Consider the following 22,181-nt stretch of genomic DNA (forward strand, 5'->3'; position numbering starts at 1 on the left):
TTTGTCTTTTTTGTTGCTCTTACACTGTCCTCCAACTCTGCCTCTCCTGTTTTTTTCTTTCTTCCTGTAGACCTCCCTCTAGTATTTCTTGAAGGGCAGGGTTCTTGTTGGCATACTCATTCAATTTCTGTTTATCTGTTAATATTTTGAAGTCTACATCATTTTTGAATGCTAGTTTAGCTGGGTAGAGTATTCTTGGTTGGAAATTTTTTTCTTTTAGTTCCTTGACAATATCCTACCACTGCCTTCTTTCTTCCATGTTTTTGAATGAGAAATCAGCACTTAATCTTATGAAGCCTCCCTTGTATGTGATGGTTTTCTTTTTTCTTGCTGCTTTTAGAATTTTCTCTTTGTCTTGAGCAGTGGATTATTTGACAAGTATATGTCTTGGGGTGGGCCTTTGAGATTTATGGTGTTTGGAGTGTGTTATGCTTCCTGGACATGTACATCCATCTCTTTCAGTAGATTTGGGAAGTTTTCAGCCATTATTTCCTCCAACACTGCTTCTGTCCCTTTTCCCTTCTCTTCTCCTTCTGTGATGCCTATAATACATATTTTTTGCATTTTGCATTTTCATTCAGGTCCCTAAGTTCTAGCTGAATTTTTTTCTATCTTTTTATTGATCAGTTATACTATCTGTTTGATTTCAGATGTACTGTCTTCCCCGTCACTAATTCTCTCCTCTGCCTCTTCCAATATGCTGTTATTTGATGAGAGTGTATTTTTGATTTCTTGAACTGTGGTGTTCATCCCCATCATATCTGTTACCTTTTTGTGTATGTCTGCAATTTCCTCTCTAAGTGTTTTCTTCATATTGTTAATCCTTTCCTTTACTTCATTAAGTTGGTCTCTAATATATGTTTTGAGATCTTTAAGTACTTGTCCCATGTTCTGCTCCCCTTCCAGGTTTTCAGTTTGTTCTTTGGATTTCAGCCATGTTTTCCTCATTATTGGTTTGGTTTGTAGTTTTTGTTGCTGTCTGTTCTTCATTTTACCTTGGTGGGTTTAATCAGTTCCTTAGCATCTTTGTCTAGTCTTGGGGATTAATTAGTTTTTGTACATGCATAAGTGTTATGTCTTCTCTTTGTCACTTTGTTTTTCTTACTCTATTTTCTTTTTGCTGTGTAAGTTCACTATGATGGATAATATTAGGGCCAGGGAAAGCAAAATGTGTAAGAAAAGAAAATGTATAAAGTAGTATTGGTAATAAATGTTAACAGAGCAAAAATGTGAGATCTGGGAGAATGGGTATTAAACTCATGTAAGTTGTGTAGGGTTATATCTTTAAGTAGCGTACCTATAATGAGACCGCCAACTGAATATGGGGAGGAATATAATATGAATTAAAAAGCCAATGTTTTCATGAGAGACGAAAAGAGAAAAGAAAGACAATATTATCTAGAGTGGGTAAAAGACAGAAAACAGAACAAAGGTATTAGAAATTAAAAGTCAGACAATTTGAGTGACAAAGAAAGGAAGATGGAATGTAAGAGAAGCAGTAGATGATGGATGATGGTATGATGTGGGGAAAGGGAACAGTGTAGGTGGCCAAAATCAATTCACACAGAAAAGAGGAAATGGAGGATGAGGGAACACAGCAAGTATGAAGCACTCCCTGTAGCTCCTATTGTATAAATAAAATAAAATAAAATAAAATAAAATAAGAAGAAAAAGAGAGAAAAAAGAGAAGAGAAAAATGGGGGTGGGCAACGAAAAGGGGAGGAAATAAACAAGAAAAAGAAAAGGAGAAAAAAAAACTAAATAAATGAAGAAGGACCTTTAGGGATAAAACAGGAGAAAAGACAAGGAGACAATGCAATATTAGCAACCAAGACAAGAAATAAAAAGAAAAAAAAACACACACACACAAATGCTGAGTGCTAGGGTAATCAAGGAACTCAGATGGACCTCAGGGAGCTATGGATTCATGGATGGGAAGTCTGTGACACTGCAGACTCAAGGTGTGTGTGTCTAGAGCGTGGGCCATCAGGGTTTAGGGCACTCAGACCTGGGAACCACGCATCTGGTTAACAGGGGGCCTGAGAGCACCACAGCACAACACAGCCTTCAGGGATCCCTGCAGCTGGGTGCCAGCCATAGGGGGAGGGGTCCCACCCACACCCTGTGATGTCTGTGTCAGAAATGCAAAATTCCACCTCTCACAAGAGTCTCTTCTGTCACTGTCTCACCAAATTGACATCCAGATACCTCCTACCCTGAAAGCCCCCAAAACAGTTCACTGGGGTTGCCGCTGCACTACAAAGATTTCATCGACCAGCGCGGCTGGGCCGCCAGCCCTAGGGGGAGGGGTTCCACCTAGAACTTCTGACCTCCATGTCAGAAACTGTAAGTTCCACCTCTTGCAAGAATCTCTTCTGTCATTGGCTCACCAAATTAACATCCATACACTTCCTGCCCTGCAAGCCCCCGAAACAGCCTGCTCAGAGTTTGGGAACTCCCCAAACAACAAAGATCGCAGGGATCACTGCAGTCCAGCCGCCAGCCCCAGGGGGAAGGGTCCTACTCACAACCCCTACCTCCATGAAAGAGACCCAAAATTCTCCCTCTTGCAAGAATTCCTCTGTCACTGTCCCACTAAATTGACGTTCAGATACCTCCTGCCCTGCAAGCATCTGAAACAGCCTGGTCCAGCAGGACTCCAACCCTACTCAGCTGCTTCTTTGTAGGAGAGATTATGAGGTGCACTCACTCAGAAGCCATCTTTCCCCGCCTCCCATTTTACTATTCACATTTGTTTCTTAATGCACATAATAGTCCTTTACTTCTTTGAAGAGCTTAATATACTTGATTTCTGAGATTCACCCATTAGTTCTACTTTTTCCTGAGGGAATTCATCTCCCATTTTTGAAGACTGAGCAGTCTCAATTACTAACATATTCCCTCATATCTTCAGATGAATTGTATGAACTTTTTCTCTCCTTCCATGGTTTACTCCTTTCTACTGCAAACAACACACAGGAACTTCTACCAGAAAAGTAGGATTTCCATGATTATTCAATAATAATTTTTAAAAATCTAATCTCTCACGCTTAAAAGCTACAGAAGTCCCCTGGAAAGACAGTTGCTAGAAGCAGGGAAGTAAGAGAGGTGAGCTGCCCATCTTTGTGTGCAGTGGGTCACCTCATGGCTATCTTGCACAAGATGGCAGAATGAAGAGCGGTGATGTCATGCTGACTATCAATGCTATAGACTTCATCATCTTAAATCATAGTGAGGTGGTAGCTATGCTGCAAGTCAGTGCTGCTTCCCCAGCTGATGCCGTTAAAACACTGGAGTTCCAGTTTTAGAGGAGCCAGCAAAAGCCATGGAAGAGTGCCAAGTGCTTTCAGTTACAATGAGTACCATGCCAGCTGGTCTCTATCATGGATCACATGGCTTGGGCTTCCAAGACCTCTGCATGGCTGCCATGATTTAGTTTTAAGAAGCTATTTGGGAAGTTGGGGCTTTACTATTGTTGGTTGACATGAGGAGAGCCACACCAATCAGCCTTCCTTCCTTAAAACTATCATCCAGGAAAGGCATGCTTATTAGGATTGAAGACTAAAACGTAGAGATAAGATTGTAGGGGTGAATGGCTTATCCGCCATGGGAATGAGCCATTCCACCCTAGTCCTCATGCTGAGGGATCAGAGGAAGAAAGTCACATTGACCATTATTTGTTGGTCTGGAAGTCTGCTATCGATTTTTTAAAACATTTTAATGTATTTTTAATTTATTTTTAAAAGATCCAGAGATCACACAAAATGTGACTAAAAAATAAAGATTCTCATATGCCCCACTTCCCCAGCCCCCACTTTTTTAAAATTAGTTGTGAATCAAGCATCTTTTCTAGTGAAAAGAGGAATTGTAAGGTGATTATAGTTTAGTGCTGAAGGTGGTAAAAGCTATATTTGCGTGAATAATCCTGCTGCATTAAAGATTCATTTCCAAAGGAATATTTTGTTACATAGAAAAATTCTGAAGCAGTTTTTTGCTAAAAATCCTTTCTGGAGTTTGCATTGTATTTATTAGCAAACTTATCTGGAAATATTTTTGTGATTTATGCAATTAAAATGGATAAAGATAAAACCATACTGCTATTAGATAAACAATCAATATCACTGTTGAGTAAGAGAAGATCATTTTTGTAAGAGTCTTAAATGTTTTAGAAGCTCTTGTTTTCCCCATTATTTCTTAAATTATGAACTTAACTATTTTAAGTAAGAGATTGAGAAGTTCTTTTTCTTAATCTGAAACATTAAATTTTTGATGTGACCTTTCAATCAAATCTTGGTCACTAGACTATTTCATATTTTGAAATATTTTTGAAAGCTATGAGCACCCACTTGGTTGGTCCTTTATTTGATATGGTTGTCCTTTGAAAGAGCATAAATAAGTGAATAAGAAAAAAGTATCTTTTCCTTATTAATGTTATACATACTTGAAAAAAGTTTCATTTACAAACCTAGTTCAGAATGTATGTTAATTTATAAATGACTCTGGAATAAATGGTCTTGATGATCAGAGAATGTAATTCAAAATACTATATCTGTTGAGAAGCACAACCACTTTATTTTCCAACTTAGTGGTTTCCTTGCTGTGATTTAGTGTATCTGCATGTCACTGATGATTTCTGTTAATTTTATAATGATTAAAAAAATACCGGGGTGGGCGAGAAGGGGAGAGAAATAAATCTTAAAAAAATATATCTCTTTTGAATAAACAAGAAATTGCAATTATAATGATTACTGATGTATTCGGTCCTTTGCTATACTCTGTGGTCAACATAAAACCAGGACACAGTGAAATGCCCTCTACGTTATGGTATGGTTATTTGATGATTGCTTTTGAAATAATGTGATTATAGAATTCTTCGATATTCTAATTGACATGGGACAAGGTTTTTCCTGCTCTGCAGATAGAATTTTGTAACCTACTTTGCTAATTTTAAGAACATTTTATAAGAGTACATCATTTTTCTTGGGGACTAGCTGTCCATCAAAAAAATCATAATTACTGGTTTGTTATATATGAAATACTTACACTAAACCCTATGGTATAATAAGCATTTTTGGAGGAAAATTTTTTCAATGTTGTTTTTATTATTGGAAGCTTTGGAATGCACTTAAGTCACAGGTTTTCTTACAAAAGACTGTTGACACTGGTCAGAATGGTATTTTGAAACTATGAAAACACTTGGATTTTCTCATTTTAAGCTATCTGATTAAATACTTTTATTTGTTCTGTGCCTTCTTTGCATTATTTCAGAATTTTTCAGATGTGTTTAAATTATTTTGTTATAATCATTCTGGATGGAAAATAAAAGTCTTCCTTTACAATTAAAAAATAAAAACTGTCCTAAACCATACCAGATTTAGGAGACCTCAAGACTTACGTCTTCTTGGGAAGCGGACTTTGCCCAGTGGTTAGGGCATCCATCTATCACATGGGAGGTCCACAGTTCAAACCCTGGGCCCCCTTGACCCATGTGGAGCTGGCCCATGTGCAGTGGTGATGCATGCAAGGAGTGCCCTGCCATGCAGGTGTGTCCCAGCATAGTGGTGTGCCCCATAAGGAGAGCTGCACAGCATGAAAGAAAGTGCAGCCTGCCCAGGAATGGCACTGCACACAAAGAGAGCTGCCACAAGATGATGCAACAAAAAGAAAAACAGATTCCCATGACACTGACAACTACAGGAGTGGACAAAAAAGTACATACATTTATGCGTGATGAATCTGGACTCAGATGGGATCTCTCTTCTTAAGACTTTCATGCTACTGTGCTGGAGTTGTAGTTGGTGTCAGGGCTTAAGATATATTTAGGGGATCTGAATCTCTGGACTGACAATGTGATAGCCAGGCTCTGAGCCTCAACAGACTCCAGCACCTACAATCTGATTTATTGGACTCACCTCACTCAGCTAAGATGGAGTTGAAAAAGGACAACCACCACACCATGGAGCCTAGAGTGCCTACAACTGAAAGCGAGAGGACTGCATCCAGTATCCATGAGGAATCTGAGCCTCCTCTTGACATAGAGGTGCAATGGACACAACCAATCCAATGTCCACAGAGAAAAGGTGGCATTGGAGTGGGAAAAGTGGACATGGTGGCTAATGGGTATGGGGAATGGCATGAAGAGACGATATGTGGAGGTGTCTTAGGGACTTGGAGCTGCCCTGGATGGTGCTTCAGGGGCAATCACCGGACATTATAAATCCTCACAGGGCCCACTGAATGGAATGGGGGAGAGTATGGGCCATGATGTGGACCATTGACCATGAGGTGCAGAGGTGCCCAGAGACGTACTTACCAAATGCAATGGATGTGTCATGATGATGGGAATGAGTGTTGCTGGGGGGGGAGGGGTGGGGTGGGGGTGGTGGGGTTGAAGGGGTCCTCATGTATTTTTTTGTAATGTAATATTTTTACAAAATCAATTAAAAAATAAATAAATAAAAATAATTAAAATAATTAAAAAAAGAACACACAGCAAATATACACAGAGAACAGACAGCTGGGTTGGGGGAGGGAAGGGGAGAGAAATAAAATAAATCTTTAAAAAAAACAAATGCACTTATTAAGACATTCTTCTATGTGCTTGGGAGACACCATTGAACATAACTGGCAAAAATACTTAAAAAAGACTTACGTCTTCTTCTCAAGTTCTGAGACTTACTCCCTCTCAGACCAAATGAATTGTGCCTTAAACATACACTATTTTACACAGTCCCATTTTAATGCATGAGTTTCAATCCCTCATCCCACAAGCTTCCGCATACTCCTAGTTTAGCATATGTAAAAACAAAGAAACCATTTCTTCTTGGAAAGTTGAATATTTAAAATATTAGACACCTATTCAAGCATTAAAAAGAAAAAAAAATCAATTTCATAGAAGACCTTATTTGCTTCATCATGAATTGAATAAGGAAACATTATTTCTTGAAATATAACTGAGGAAGGACCAGTTGGACATGACTACACTAACCTTTTTAAAATATTTTGTATTTTAAACATAAAAGTTCCATGAAAAATTTAGGGGATTCCCATATGCCCCACTCCCTCCCCTTCCCACACTTTCCAGCATTAACAACATTCTTCCTTAGTGTGGTATATTTGTTACAATTGATGAACACATGTTGAAGCACTGCAGCTAAGTGTGGATTTTTGTTTACATTATATTTTACACTCTGTCCCACACAATGTAGTAAGTTCTGATGAAATATATAATGGCTTATATCCGTCACTGCAATGTCATTCAGGACAATTCCGAAGTCCACAAAATGCCCCATATTACACCTGTATTTCAATTTTCCTGCTCCTCTGAACCTTTGGTGACCATTGTCTCCACCTCAATGATAAATATCTTACATTGCTAGAATAACAGTAAGTGTATAGAAGAATAACCATGAATTTTCTATAATCCACATTTAATTTCCTTATCCTGAGGATGCTGGGATAGTGATATTTACCCCTCCTGTAAATGAGAGAGTCTTAGATTCTTTGGAGCTGATAGATGGGAATAAATCGCGTGCAGTTCAGATTCTCTCTGTTCCTTGGGATGGATGTGGTCCATCATCATCTCCTTGATACTTGTCCTGGGTGAGTACAATGAACTGGAGAGTAGGTGCAAGAAATCTGTTGAGATTTAGGGCCGACCTGGCACATGGAACCCCAAAACATTTAAGTCCTATCAAGTCTAGTACTAAGTATAGTTTTAAATAGAATGTGCAGAAGAGCAATTTGTAGGAAACCACAAAGGAGTCTAACTCAGTCACACTGGGGAGCATAAATTCCAAAGTAGGGCCAATTGGCAGGGTGCAAAATACAATTTCAGCTTGAGAGCTCTTTTGCCAATTTGAATCACTTGTATCACATACATCCCAATAAACTTCAGCATGATATTCATCCTCACATAAATATCTCAATATCCTCAAATATTGTAATGGCCTTACCAATACCTATGACCTCAATAAAACTGCAATGGAGTATGTTTATATGTGAACTTCACTACTACCTGGAAGAGAGCGAAAAAAGCCCCTATTGTCTGTTTATGTTGTCTGTTTGTTCCTTGTGTTATTGGATCTCTGCCATCAACAGCCTCAAGGATCAGAAACTGGCCCATAGTCAGAGGAGGTACACTTGATGTGGATTTCCCAAAACCTAGAGCTTCCTGCCCTGACCATTGATAAACTTGCAAGAGTATGTGCCTGTGAGATGGGCACAACTTTACATTCCCTTCCAAGTTAGTGGCCATAAGCCCTTTATTTTTTATCCAGGGTAATAAAAAGCCATATGGGTTGCCTGTGTCTTAGATGTTTGATATGGTGGAGAATATATGGGGTATTAAAGTGACCATTCTCTGCTTTGGGGTGACAAAAAATAAATGTTTCCAACATAACTCTATGTTCCCATAAAGGTGCAATTATTAGGAAAAACTCTCTGTAGATGGAGAAATGGATCAGCACAAGCTGCTGATCTATGGTATTAATGCATTTTACAGGGGCTGAGGAGTAGACAAGGGTGTCAAATTTTAGGAATTCAAAATGCAGTTCTATTTTCACATTAATCTTATGCTACAGATTTGTAATTTATGAAAATTGCATGACTGCTGAATCTCAGGCAGGGGCACATTGAATCGTGGGTGTTTCTGGTCACAGGAATGGTATGCAGGCCTGCATCTACCTTAGGAGGCATGTTGTTGTCCTAACCTGAGACATAGTTGTGTGAGGCTGTCCATCTCACTGTTGGACCATGGAGTGCATGATTCCAGGATGTCCTTAGCTAAAACATGACTGGCATGAGCCCCTTTTGACAGACCACCCTTGTGATGCAGTTAACACCAGCTTATTCATTGGGCCTGGTTGATTGACAAGGGATAGTACTAAATCTGCCTGGAGAGTGGGTGGTCCCTGGGGCCTTGCTTTCCCTGGACTGGAGTGAAATGATAGCACCTAGGGCTGCTGAGGCTAATCCAAAACATATTTTCCGACTCTTGTTTTTCACCTGGGCATGGAGCCTCAGATGCAGAGCCCCAGGGCAAAAAGTGTTACAGGTCCCCCTGTTGTCTAGAGGATTTGGAAAAGCTTAGCAAAAAAAGGTCATCACAGCCCTTAGATTTGACTTTCGAGTTTATAACAACAACATATACACACAGATGTATTTATATATATAAACAGTATATATATATACGTATATAAGCAGTATATATACATGTATATACAGTATATATATATATACTTATATATATTTATATACTGCTTGAGTCTGCAGGTTCCATTTCAGCTCTGCATGCCCCTTACCTTGCACATAATTAAAGCTTTGGCTAAACTGGGAGCTACTTCTAAGATGCACCTATTGATTTTCATTGTCCTGCTCCTGCAACTTCCCCTTTCCGCATGGAGGTTAACGGATCCTGCCTGCTTCTACAGAATGAAACCCAATGTATTTAAGGATGGAGATCTGGTTATTGCGGGGTTTTTCCCCCTCTATACATTTCTAACACAAGAAAGGACTGTCCGGCCTTTCAAAGGATTCTTTTTGCAGCAGTAAGTGCCTTTTTCATTTATTTTCTGCCTCATTATTATGATAAGCAATGCCTAGACAATTTGCAGATGGCTAGATCAACACACTCCACATTATTGTCCTTGCCTTCCCCGCTGCACACCTAGATCCCAGATTGTCCATAATCTTCTGACTGGATATTTTTCTTTCAAAGGAAAGTGAGTATATTTTATCTTTCTTCCTTTTAGTTCCCATGACATTCTTTTTTCCATTTCTGGAACATAAGGGATTCATCCTTCTCCAGCCTCTCCTCTCTCCTTGCCTCTCTCCTTGCCTCTCCTCTGACCTCAGCTGCCACGAGTAGTGAATGAAATGATATTCTTTAGAAACACAGCCCACTACCATTAGGGCATTGCTAAGAGGTTGTAGAAAAATGTCTTTTCCCCAAATTAAGGGTCTGCTAATGATTCTTTTCCCATAAGTATAATTGCTAATATTCCTACAAAGATGCCACAGATATCTGGGGCCCACTTGCTTGGACAGATTTCTTACTGTAGACAGCTGGTTACTCTCTGAAATATCTTTATATCATAGCCCATCAGGTATCCTCCTTCTCTCCTCCAGCTGCCAGCCAAGCCAGGTTTAAAATGATGAAGGATCTGAGTGACACTTTCCACTCCAGCATGATTCTAAATGCCATTTCTAATGGTAATGGTCTAATTAAAGAATTGATAAATTAAAACTGCAGGGGTGATAGGTTTCAAAAAATTCTTTAAAATATTTTTGATGGGCTTCTGGCTAATAGATATAGCTTGAGTGAGAAGAGGGTATTTTACTAAAGAAAATGATAGCTTAATCTGGTTTTGAAAGTACCAGACACATATGTTTTGCAAGCAGCTGCACACATTTGTGACTGGAGATGGCAAGGTTCAGAAATTGCTGTAGAAAGAGTTTGCAACTTAGTTTTCTTCCTTTTCATGTCTAGTTGTTTTTCTGCTTATCTCTTTTATTCTTTGACAGACCTCCAGTGATTCACTGCTCATTTGCTTTCCATAATTTTCCAAAATCTTTGTAAGTATCTGTAATATACACACACCTCTTTCTGATGGGTACTGCTGATGGCTGTCTTTCCAGAAGCATCAGGGACATAGGAGTTGAGGGTGATTGATTCAGGGTATTCTGGCCTGAATCTCTTAGGAAAGAAGGCAAGTTTGACTCATGTCCCAGCTTGAAGCACCCTGTAAGGTGGAGGGGAAGAGTTTGTGCATTGTCAGAGAAGGAGATACTAAACTGTTTTCTTCTTATATTCTGCTGTCCATTCAAACTATGTAAGGGAAATGAGCATTTGGTGGATTTGCATTGCTGAAGAGTAGAAACCAGGAGTGACACTTGCTAGAATGCCCTGATAATTAAATAAGGCTTTCTATTCCGTGGTGACTTATCCACTAGGTTCAGCAGGTACAGTGCCCAGTGCTGACCACACTGGGGGTCAAGAAAATGTTTTGATATCCTTTTAAATCTGAAGAATAAATAAATGTTTTGTCAAAGAGAATGTTTTAATATATAATATTATTAAATTTGTTTTTAAAATAACTAAGTCATAAAATGCAAAAATGTACATAAATGTCTCAGACCATGGAAGTTGTAATGAATCCTTAAACATATTCACTACGTTTCTGTGCTAAAAATTTGTATATTACAAGCGCGAGATCATTCTGTCCCCATTATCCTTTAACGTGCTTGCATATAAAAGAAGAAATCACAAACATGTTTCATATAAATACGTGTTTCCAATATACAATTTGTATGTCTACTTATCTTATAGTCTTAGGGTTATTTTAATTTTATTTCAGCAAAATTTTTGTGTTTTTATTGGGTTCTAATATTTTATTACTATAATTAAGTACATAATGGATAGAGTAATAGAACTTTGCATTATAAAAGAAGCTAACAGAATTTTTGTAGTTAAGTGGTTGGGTGCAATTTTGGATATTTTTTAAATGTATTTTAAACCTATTGTAAAAGAATCCTCCAGAAGTACACTAATTGACAATTTTACTAGCCATAAAGGAAATATCTCCTTCCTTGCATTGTTTTTTATCATACTTGAATAAATCGATGTTAGATATTGGTCTCCTGTTGATCACATTTGCATTTATTTTAACAATTGTTGCATTAATATTTTCTTCAGTTATTTGGTCTTAAGAATATATTTGATGATTTGTCTTTTAAGTCTTGGGTCATATTTCTATTCATGTATACACCATTTCATTTTTTTCAAATGTTTTCATTACTGAAAATATAAAGTATGTGTTTGCAAACATTTATTTTAGGGCTGTGGATTTAGACAATGGTTGAGCACCTGCTTCCCAAGTACAAGGTCCTGAGTTCAATCCCTTGGACCTTCTAAAAAGTCTTTTTTTCCTGTTGTTCCTTTTTTAAAAAATAGTTTAATTGTGGAGTATTTAAATTAAAAAAAATAAAAAATCAGTATTAAAGTAAAATCCAATCATCTTTTCTCCTATTCTGTCTGACTTTTTGGCCATGCTACCCCAATCTGTAAGTTTATTAATAGATGTGCTAATTCCAGTAATTTGTTTTATTTTTTGAAATATGGAAAGTGTTTGCCTCTAGTATGAAGTAGATTACCTCAATTTAATATTCCAAAATGATTTTCTTTCTCCATTAATTAAACCCATTATTTCCCCCTTACTAGTTTTTCAAGACCACCTTGAAGATGCATGAAACATTCCCTTAGACATACATCATTTCTCTATTTTCTATTATTTCCTAGAGATACAACAATATCTTCCTCTGTCTTTACCACACTCCTTAAAATATTGTGGCTAATTAAAAATTGCAGTTATTGGTTTTGTAAAATCAAAATCTGCCTTTAGTGTTCTCAATTATTTTCCCTAATTTCCTGAACTTTGCATACTTCCAAAAACCTCTAAAATTGTATTAACATTACCTTTAAAATAACTCTCTGAATTTTTATAATTTTTGTACTAACATCCATGCAACCTCCAAATTTTCCATTTTAAACACTGTCAAGTGTACAATTCAGTGTAATTAATGGCATTCACAATGTTGGGACACTATCACAATCATCCCTTACCCCAACCTTTCATCATCTCTAAAAAAATATACTTGCCCAATTAGAAACGATTCCCCTTCCCTCATCGGCTGGGCCCTGGTAACTTATCTATCTGTGTTAGCTTTTTTTAAGAAATCATATTTTGACTATATTAATACAGCATAAACCTATTGAAAGTGTACATATAGTTATGCATTTATCATTTTAATAATTACTAGATCATTTTCATTATTCCAGTAATAGTAATAATAATAAAAAGCAAAAACAGGAAAACTCATCACCTCTCAATCTTTCTATGCTTCCCATACTGTGTTTAGGTACTATTTTGTTTCTATTAGTTTATTTGTATTTATATTTTGTATACATTCTCTTATATGTGCAACATCACCCATATTTGTATTTCACATAAGGTTTTAATGTTATATAGCCCGAGGTTAAATTTTTTTAGTTATCCTTATAGTGATGTGGGCTATGGGTGGAAGGCTCTTTGTCTCTTCAGAGATAACCTAAGCTGAAGGCTGTGGGTGTGGAATGGTAAGAGGCTGCAGTCCTGCCCTTAGGGACAATGACAACAGGCTCCAGTCCCAGGAAACAGTTTAACAATGCAAGGGCTATAAACTTTAAGTATTTAGGGGAAATGCAAAAAGTAAATATGCTAAAAGCTTATCTAGAATATCTGGAGTCCATGCTAAAAGCTTACCTAAGATGTGGAAGATATATATGCTAATTGAAGCCTATTGAGAACTGAAACAAAGGGACCATTTGGCCTTTCCTCTCTGTATATAAGATGTTTGAAAATCTTGTTCGGGGCTCGGGATTCAAACAGAAGTTCCTGAGTCCGGCTGGCCGTCAATAAACCATTTTTCCTTCTCAAAATCATTCCTGAGTCCTGGCCTCTCTATATCAAATAATTGAACTTCTCTCAAATTCTACAACAATAGTAGTATACATGTCCTTAGATTTTACTTTTCATCCTTAGTCATATCCATTTAAAAGCTCTGCGCTAGTTGCTTACACTATCATGTGCTTTTTCCACTTCTATTCATTTCCAAAGATTTACAAACAACCTTTTAAAATAATTCTGCAAATTGTTAAAAACTGTCCATTCCCTACCCTCTTTCTATTTTCTATTTATTAATGCCACGAATTTATACAACATATTTAGTTCATAATAGCACCATCATACAATATTTATGCTGTGTTAACTTTTATAGAAATTTTGTAGATTTGTTTGTGTTAGAGGTTTGCAAGAAATAACAAGCCGTACCTCAGTTCCCATGATATGCACTGGGAAAAAGGTAAACCACCTCCCCAGTGTGGCACTTTCCCACAGGTTAAACAAGGGAATCCACTCAAGACAGGTGTGAAGGGAGATAGAGATCTTCACCATCTGCATATCAGAGGGATATGGAAATCTTTACTACCTCTACCTGCATATCAGAGGGAGACTTTAAAACCTTACAGATCAAAAGAAACGGTTGCTCCTGCCGCATTCCAAGAAGCCATAGACTCCCTCAAACCCCTCCCACTACCTCACTCAGACCCTCAAGCCCTCTCCCACTAACTATCATTTCCCCACCTAGGAAAGTTCTGTATAAATTCAAGTCCCCTCCTTCCAGGAATGGGCTGGCGTCTCTCTTCAGACTCCCAGGATGCTGGTGGGGGAACTGAAGTCTGTTCTTCAGACCCCCTCCATTGGAAGAGCTTCTCAATAAATAAATTATTTGCTTATGGTCAATCAGTCTCTGTGTCCCAGTAAGAGCCGTATTTTTTCCAACAGTGTGTATCTTTGCGAAATTGTTTCCAACGTTTTACATTCCTTGATAAGAGTTTTATGATTTTATCCACAGGAGATGCAGCAATTTTTTAATCTTTTGCTATCATATATATCATCCCCAAAAGCTTCTATAAACTGTTGGTATACTATTGAAAAGCCATTGACTGTTATATATTTGTTTGTGTACTGCCTTATCAATTGCATATCTTTATCACATTTACTATTGGAGTTCCCTTGTGAACAATCTTATCTGCAGCGAAGTACTGTGGGTCGTTACTCTTTCCATTGTTTTTCACTTGTTATTTTATTGCACTATCTGATAGACTAGAAATTCCAACAAGGTACTAATTAATTCTGCCCCCTACAGAACTTATACATATTCTTGATTTTAATAGGAGTGTTTTTTGTTCAAGGAATTTTTAGCAATATTCGTCCGACAATACATGAGGAAAATGACTTATCAGTAAACTTGGCTAATAGTGAGGATTCAATCAGACTGCAAGGGGAGAGTATCTGACTGTGGAGATGAGTCCCTGGGTGGGGGTGATTCAACCATCCCTGACCCTCACCTACTTTCAATTGTGATTCACTGTCTCTGTATGAAGCAAAGTCTATATTCTAATGTTAAGAAAGTTTGTGTTTTTAAGCATATTCAGTAAATACTCTTCTCCTAAAATAATATGTTCAATTGGAAGTTGTTTCATTTTCTTAAATTATTTCTTTCTTTTACTGTATTGTGAAAGCGTTTCTCACTAGGCAACTCAATTTATTTTCATAAAGCCTGTACCATGCTTTTTCTATATTTATGTTTACAAGAAATTTTGAGGAAAAATGGAAAATATGAAAGGCAACATACGGAATTAGACATAAAGATTCCCAAGGCAGATAATAATCAAAATATATCAGAGGTAGATATACCACACAAAATGGATAAGGATAAAATGCATTATTAGGAATCAAATGATAAATTCATAATGATAAAACACTCATCACAAATATATAGTAATTGTTATATATTAATGAAGATTAAAAGCCTAAGATGAATAAAGCAATAAAGAGAAACAAGAAGATATAAAATGAATCAGTTATCATAGTGGAAACTTTCAACATTTATCTCTCAAACAAATGATAACATATATCTAAGAAATATCAATTGTATTTGGAAAAAAAACAAGTTCGATTTATTGAGCACATTTGGATACCTGTGTCCTACTATTGAAAAATATCCATTCTTGCCAAGCACACGGGGTGCATTAATGTACATTTAGTAATATGTTAACTAAGCCTGAACAGAAGGAATTTTGAAATAAATACAAGGGTGCTTTTCTTTTTCTTGGAATTTCAGATACATTTAATAAAAATGAAAGGTGTTTCCTTTGGCCTGGATGATAATTTCTTAATAAGTAAATGAGAACTTAGTGTAATCTGCAGAAAAATGAAAATAATAAGGATTATTTGCAGGAAGTACCACTGAAGTTCTTGACTAATTATTAATAACAGGATTTTTTAAAATTAGCAAATGGATGATAGACTTTTTAGACTTTATGATGCAGTTCCTCTTAGATTCCTAAAGTGTTTCCTGTCTTATTAGGTATGCATAATATTCACCTCCCCCTTCATCATTTTTACTCTCTCAAATCTTCCTGCCTTGCCTGAATCCTCCTTCACTGCGTCTCTGAGGCTCTTCACAGTTTGTTGATTTTTGATGATGGAAGATCCAAAACTTGATGGGGTAGATGTTTAGGCTAACTGACTGTCAGTCTTCTGCAGATCATTTTGTCTGTCCCATCCACTTCTGTCCCTATTGCAGATCTGAACTGTTAAGGAGACTCACACTTTAGTTGGAAATAATCTGTCTTCAAACTCATGCCAATATTCCTGACATTCTACAAATCATTTAATGATGTGTTAATATTTTAAAAAGTATTTTGGTTCCAGAATTAAAGAACAAATCCTACCATGAAGGTATTCTGTTTTTCCACTCATTGAACCTTCCATTGTAGCTACCCTTACCTATTCCCATATAGGTAGAAGTCAGTCAGGGCTTTAAAGAAATATTTAGCTTTTTAGCATTAGCTAAAATATTGTGGATTCAGAAGACCCAGTCTAGAATGACTTCACTGTGCTTTGCTCCTTAATTTGGTCATTGAATTGGATTGGTTGATAATCATGATTTGTGTCTTTTCCCTAAATATCCCTGTGCCCACCACAAAGGTTTCTAACCAAGAACTACCAGTATGTTCTGGCCATGCTTTTTGCCATTGAAGAGATCAACAGGAATCCCCATCTATTACCCAACATTTCTCTGGGATTTGATATCTACAATGCCCGGCACAGTGAACAGAGAATTTTGGAAATTCCCATCATTTGGCAATCCGGGATGGGCAAGTACAACCCTAATTACAACTGTAGGAAAGAAAGCAAGTCAGTAGCAGTCCTTACAGGACAATCATGGGCACTTTCCATTCAGGGTGGGATACTGCTGGAACTCTACAAAATTCCACAGGTAAGCCTTGGTGGGGGTGGGGGGAGGGGGCCGAGTATTAAATCAAGTATCCTTTGGTGTGATTTTCAAGAAACTTAAAGGTTCAAGTATGGAATTGTTTATGTATTTCTGAAAGGGTGTGGCCATTATACAGAATGTTGGGATGTGCACATATCCTTTATATGGAATAGATATAAAGGAAAGGGGCGAAAAGATAAAGGAGTTCCCCAGACCTCAGACACTGATGAATGATTTTCTAAAACACTCCCAGGGATCAGGAGATGATTAGAAAATAAAAAGAGCAAGACTTTTCTTCTATGTTTCTAAGAATGCTTGTTATTTATTGGGGTTGAGAGGGTAGTTCACCAATTCTCTGCTTCATGTGGACTTATTTTCTCCTTACCCCTTAGCTTACTTATGTTTTTTATGATCCTAATCTGAGGGATGATGGCCAGTTTCCATCAATTTATCAGATGGCTCCCAAGGATACCTCTCTAGCCCTTGGCATGGTTTCATTGATGCTGCATTTCAGCTGGACCTGGGTGGGACTGGTCATCTCAGAACACAAGAGAGGTATCCAGTTTCTATGGGACTTCAGAGAAGAGATGGACAGGAATGGAGTCTGTGCAGCCTTTGTGGAAATGATCCCTATCACTGAGAAATCATATTTCACATTCGAGTGGCACTATCATTTACGTATCAAAGAATCACCAGTGAAAGTGGTTGTCATTTATGGTGACTCTGACTCACTATTGGTTTTGAGTTTTTGTAGATGGAGAGTGTTAGTGATAGGGAAAGTCTGGATCACAACCTCGAAATGGGATGTTACCACAAGTGAAAGAGACTTTTTCCTTGACTCATTCCATGGGACTCTCATTTTTTCATACCACCATGGTGAGATACCGGGTTTCAAAACTTTTATCCAGATTGTTAACCCTGTAAAATACCCAGAAGACTTTTACCTTGCTAAATTGTGGTTCATCTCTTTTGATTGCTTGCTTTCTGAATCTGACTGTAACACTCTGGAAAATTGTCCTCCCAATGCCTCCTTGGAGTTGATGCCTTGGTGGCAGTTTGACAAGGACATGAATGAAGGGAGTTATAATGTATATAATGCAGTGTATGCTGTAGCTCAGAGCCTTCAGGAAATGCTTCTTCAACGAGTAGAAATCCAGTCAGGGGAAAATGGAGATGAGCTTATTGTTGAGCCTTGGCAGGTACTGTCTCTTCCACTTAATAGCATGTGTTTTTTCAGAACATATCATAAATGTGACTTTCTTAGAGTGCCATATGTGCTCAAGTTTATAGCTTAGGGTTCGTTCCCCAAAAGCCCAGAATTCAGTGTACTTGTTTTAGTGTCTAGGAGGTAAATCTAGTCTTAGGTAGAAAAGTTCATCAAAAAGGAAATGCCATTGGGTGGGAGGAAATGAGTTTACAATCTTTGTTACTAAGGATCTCAACCTCCTTCCCAACTAATGTTTTAAATAGAAAATATCAAGACATCTTCCACCAGTCACTTAAATGACAACAGGACTTAATGTCTTTTAGACAGTGTTGAGTATTGTACATACATTATCACATTTAATTCCACAACTACTTTAGGTATTGATAACCATGCTTTGCAATATGATTATCTGGGAGAATTCAAAGATTAAATGAGTATGGTTAGGTATAATCCACCTTAAGATTTTCTGCAACTGATGTGTATAGATTATTTTATCACCTTGCCTTTGGAGTTTTCTGCACAAATTGAGTGTTATTGTATTGACTCTATGATATGTTAGTCCTCCATACATTTTATTTTATTGAAATATTCATACATGAAAATACAAAAAAATAAGTGTGTAGTGAAACTGTGAACTTACAAAACAACCATGCATATTATCATACATTGGTCACATGCATCACACCACCACCAACATCTCGCATTGTTTTGAAACTTTTGTTATAAGCTATGCAAAGGCATCATCAAAATATTACTAATAATTATAGCCCATAACTTACATTTGGTGTATTTTCCCCCAAACTACTATATTATTTTTTATATATTTTTATTATAGAGGTTGTGAAGTTAGAAAACAATCATGCACATGTTTAGAATTCCCATACAACATACATTCACCAACACATCACACAGTGCTGGAATATTTAATATGGATTATCTGATAATATCATCAGACTATTATCAACAATCATTGCCCATAGTGTACATTTGTCAAATTTCTCCATACCCCACCACTATCAACACAATATATTTTTAGCATTGAGGAGAATATTACAGTAACGCTCATAACCACAGTCAAGAGGTCACACTAATTGTATTTTTCCCATGCTTATCCACATTCTCACTACACTGAAATAGTGACACAATTCTAGAATAGCTCACAGAAGGACACTCTTGTAAATCAGCCATCAACCATAATTGTCATCCAGCTGTGGGTTCACTGTTTTTCAGCCCCTAGACTATTCTCTAGCTTACTTTCATTTGACTTTTATATCCCTAGCCTACCCTTTCAGCTGCAATACCATTTACAAATCAGATACTACTCATTTTAATGTGTTACCATCAACTATATCAATTTCCACATTTTAGAGTCAAGTTAATTAAAATCCAACGTACATTAAGCATCAGTAGTCCTTCTCACCCCTCCTCTTATCTCCTAATGACTTCTACTTAGATTTTACCTCCATGCATTTACTTTTCATATTTAGTTCATATTAATAAGACTATAGCAATATTTGTCCTTTTTTTCTGACTTACTTCACCTAGCATAATGTCTTCAAGATTCATTCATGTTATAAGTGTCCCAATTTCATTTCTTCTTACTGCAGCATTGTATTCCATCATATGTATATACCAGATTTTGTTTATCCATTCATTGGTTGATGGACAGTTGGGTCATTTTCATCTTTTGGTAATTGTGAATAATGCTGCTATGAATGTTGGTCTGCAGATGTCTGTGTGTCTCACAATATTCAGTTCTTCTAGTTATATTCCTAGTAAAGGAATGCTGGGTCATAGGGCAGTTCTATATTTAACTTCCTAAGGAACTGCCAAACTGTCTTTCACAGACACAGTATCATTTCATAATCCCACCAACAGTGAAGGAGTCCTCTTATTTCTCCACATCCTCCCAGCATTTATTGTGCTCTGATTTATGAAATAATGACTGTTCTATGAGGTGTGAGACAATATCTCATTGTCATTTTGATTTGCAGTTCCCTAGTAGTGATATGGAACTTTATTTTAATGTGCTTTTTGTCCATTTGAATTTCCAATTTCCTCTTTGGAGAAATGTCTATTTAGATCTTTCGCCCATTTTTAAATTGGATTCCTTCCCGTTTTATTGTTGACTTGAATGATCTCTTTATATTGAATGGAAATTAAACCTTTATTAGATATATGGTTTCCAAATATTTTCTCCTATGGAATAGGCTGCCTTTTCACCTTCTTGGTGATTTCCTTTGAATCACAAAAGTGTTTAGGTTTCAGGGTGTCCCATTTATCCATATTTTTCCTTTGATGCTTGTGCTTTCAGTGTAAGGTTTAAGAATACACCACTAACACAACCATTCCAAGGTCCACAGAATGGAGGAATAGAGTATGGATTAGAGTGGACTTACTGATATTCTATTCATGAACTGTTGTGATTAGTAATCGAAGAAAATGTGGCATTGGTGTGGAAAAAGTGGCCATGGTGGCTGCTAGGGGTAGGGAGTGGGAGGAAGAGATGAGATGTGGGGGCATTTTCGGGACTTGGAATTGTCCTGGGTGGTGCTGCAGGGACAATTACCAGACATTGTAGATCCTACAGTGGCCCACTGGGTGGACTGTCAGAGAGTGTGGGCTACGATTGACCATGAGGTGCAGTGGTGCTCAGAGATGTATTCACCAAATGCAATGAATGTCTCATGATGATGAAGGAGATTGTTTGTTATGGGGGGAGGAGTGGGGGGAGGTGTGGGGTATATGGGGACCTCATATTTTTTTAATGTAATATTAAAAAAATAAATAAAGACAAAAAACAGAAAAAAAAAAAAGAATGCACCACTTACTGCCAGGTCTTGAAGATGTTTTCCTACATTTCTCCGAGAAGCTTTGTGGTTCTTGCTTTTCTTTAATCCACTGTTTGTTAATTTTTGTATAAGGTATGAGATTGGGATCCTGTTTCTTATTTTGGTTATGGATATCCAGTCTCCCAGCACCTTTTTCTGAATAGATAGTTCTGCTCCAGCAGGGTGGGTAGGAGAAGCTTCTCAAATATCACTGGACCATAGATGTGTGAGGTTCAGTTTCTGAACAGTTAGTTCAGTTCTGTTGGTCTATGTGTGTATCTTTATGCCTGTATCATGATATTTTTACCACTGTAGCTAGCTAATATGATTTGAAGTCTGGATGTGAGAGTCCTCCAACCTCACTCTTCCTTTTGATATTTCTGATCATTTGGGTTCCTTGGCCCTTCTAAATATTATTTGCAATTTTGTTTTCCATTTTTTAAAAAAACTCCTGCTGGAATTCTTATGGGATTGCATTAAATCTGCATACAAATTTGGGTAAAATTGACTTCTTAATGATATTTAGTCTAATCCATGAGCATGGAAAATTCTTCCAATTTTTTTGGTCTTTTTAAAATTATTGCATTATAGTTTTATGAATATAAGTGTTTTACATTCTTGTTGAAATTTATTCTTAAACATGAGATTCTCTTATTTGCTATTTTAAATGGAAATTTTTTACTTCATCCTTCAGATTATGCCATTATGATTGTAGAGAAATACCACTCACTTATGAATATTGATCTTGTATCCTCACAATCTACTGAATTTATTTATTAGCTCTAGCATCTTTATTGTAGATTTTTTGGATTTTCTAGAGATAAGATCATATCAACTGCAACAGTGAAATTTTACTTCTTCCTTTCCAATGTGGAAGCTTTTTATTTACTTTTTGCCTGATTATTCTACCTAGAAGTTGTAACAGTATATTGAAAAACAGCGGTGACATTGCACATTGATTTCTTCTTCCTCATCTTATTTTGAAAGCTTTCAGTCTTTCACCTTTGAGTACAATGTTAGTTGAGGGTTTTTCATATATAGACTTTATCAAGTGGAGAAAGTTTCCTTCAATTGCTACCTTCTGTACTATTTTTATCAAGAAGATATGCTGTGTTTTGTCAAATGCCTTTTCTGCATCAACTAATAAGATCATATGATTTTTCTTATTTGATTTATTAATGTTCAGTAATATGCTGAATGTTTTTCTTGTTTTGAACCACACTTTTATGCCTCATTAACACCCACTTGATCATAATAAATAA

General features: G+C 36.9%; 1 protein-coding gene across 1 annotated transcript in view; it reads left to right on the forward strand.

Moving 5' to 3' along the window:
- Positions 1-16,758: 16,758 nt before the first annotated feature.
- Positions 16,759-22,181, forward strand: part of LOC131272987 (vomeronasal type-2 receptor 116-like) — a 28,274-nt gene continuing 22,851 nt past the window's right edge. Inside the window, exons 1-2 of the mRNA XM_058290380.2 lie at positions 16,759-16,884; positions 17,274-18,080. Coding sequence (XP_058146363.2) covers positions 16,759-16,884; positions 17,274-18,080 — 933 coding nt within the window. The remainder of the gene's footprint in view (positions 16,885-17,273; positions 18,081-22,181) is intronic.

This window comes from Dasypus novemcinctus, chromosome 30, assembly GCF_030445035.2.
Source record: "Dasypus novemcinctus isolate mDasNov1 chromosome 30, mDasNov1.1.hap2, whole genome shotgun sequence".
Lineage (NCBI taxonomy): Eukaryota > Metazoa > Chordata > Mammalia > Cingulata > Dasypodidae > Dasypus > Dasypus novemcinctus.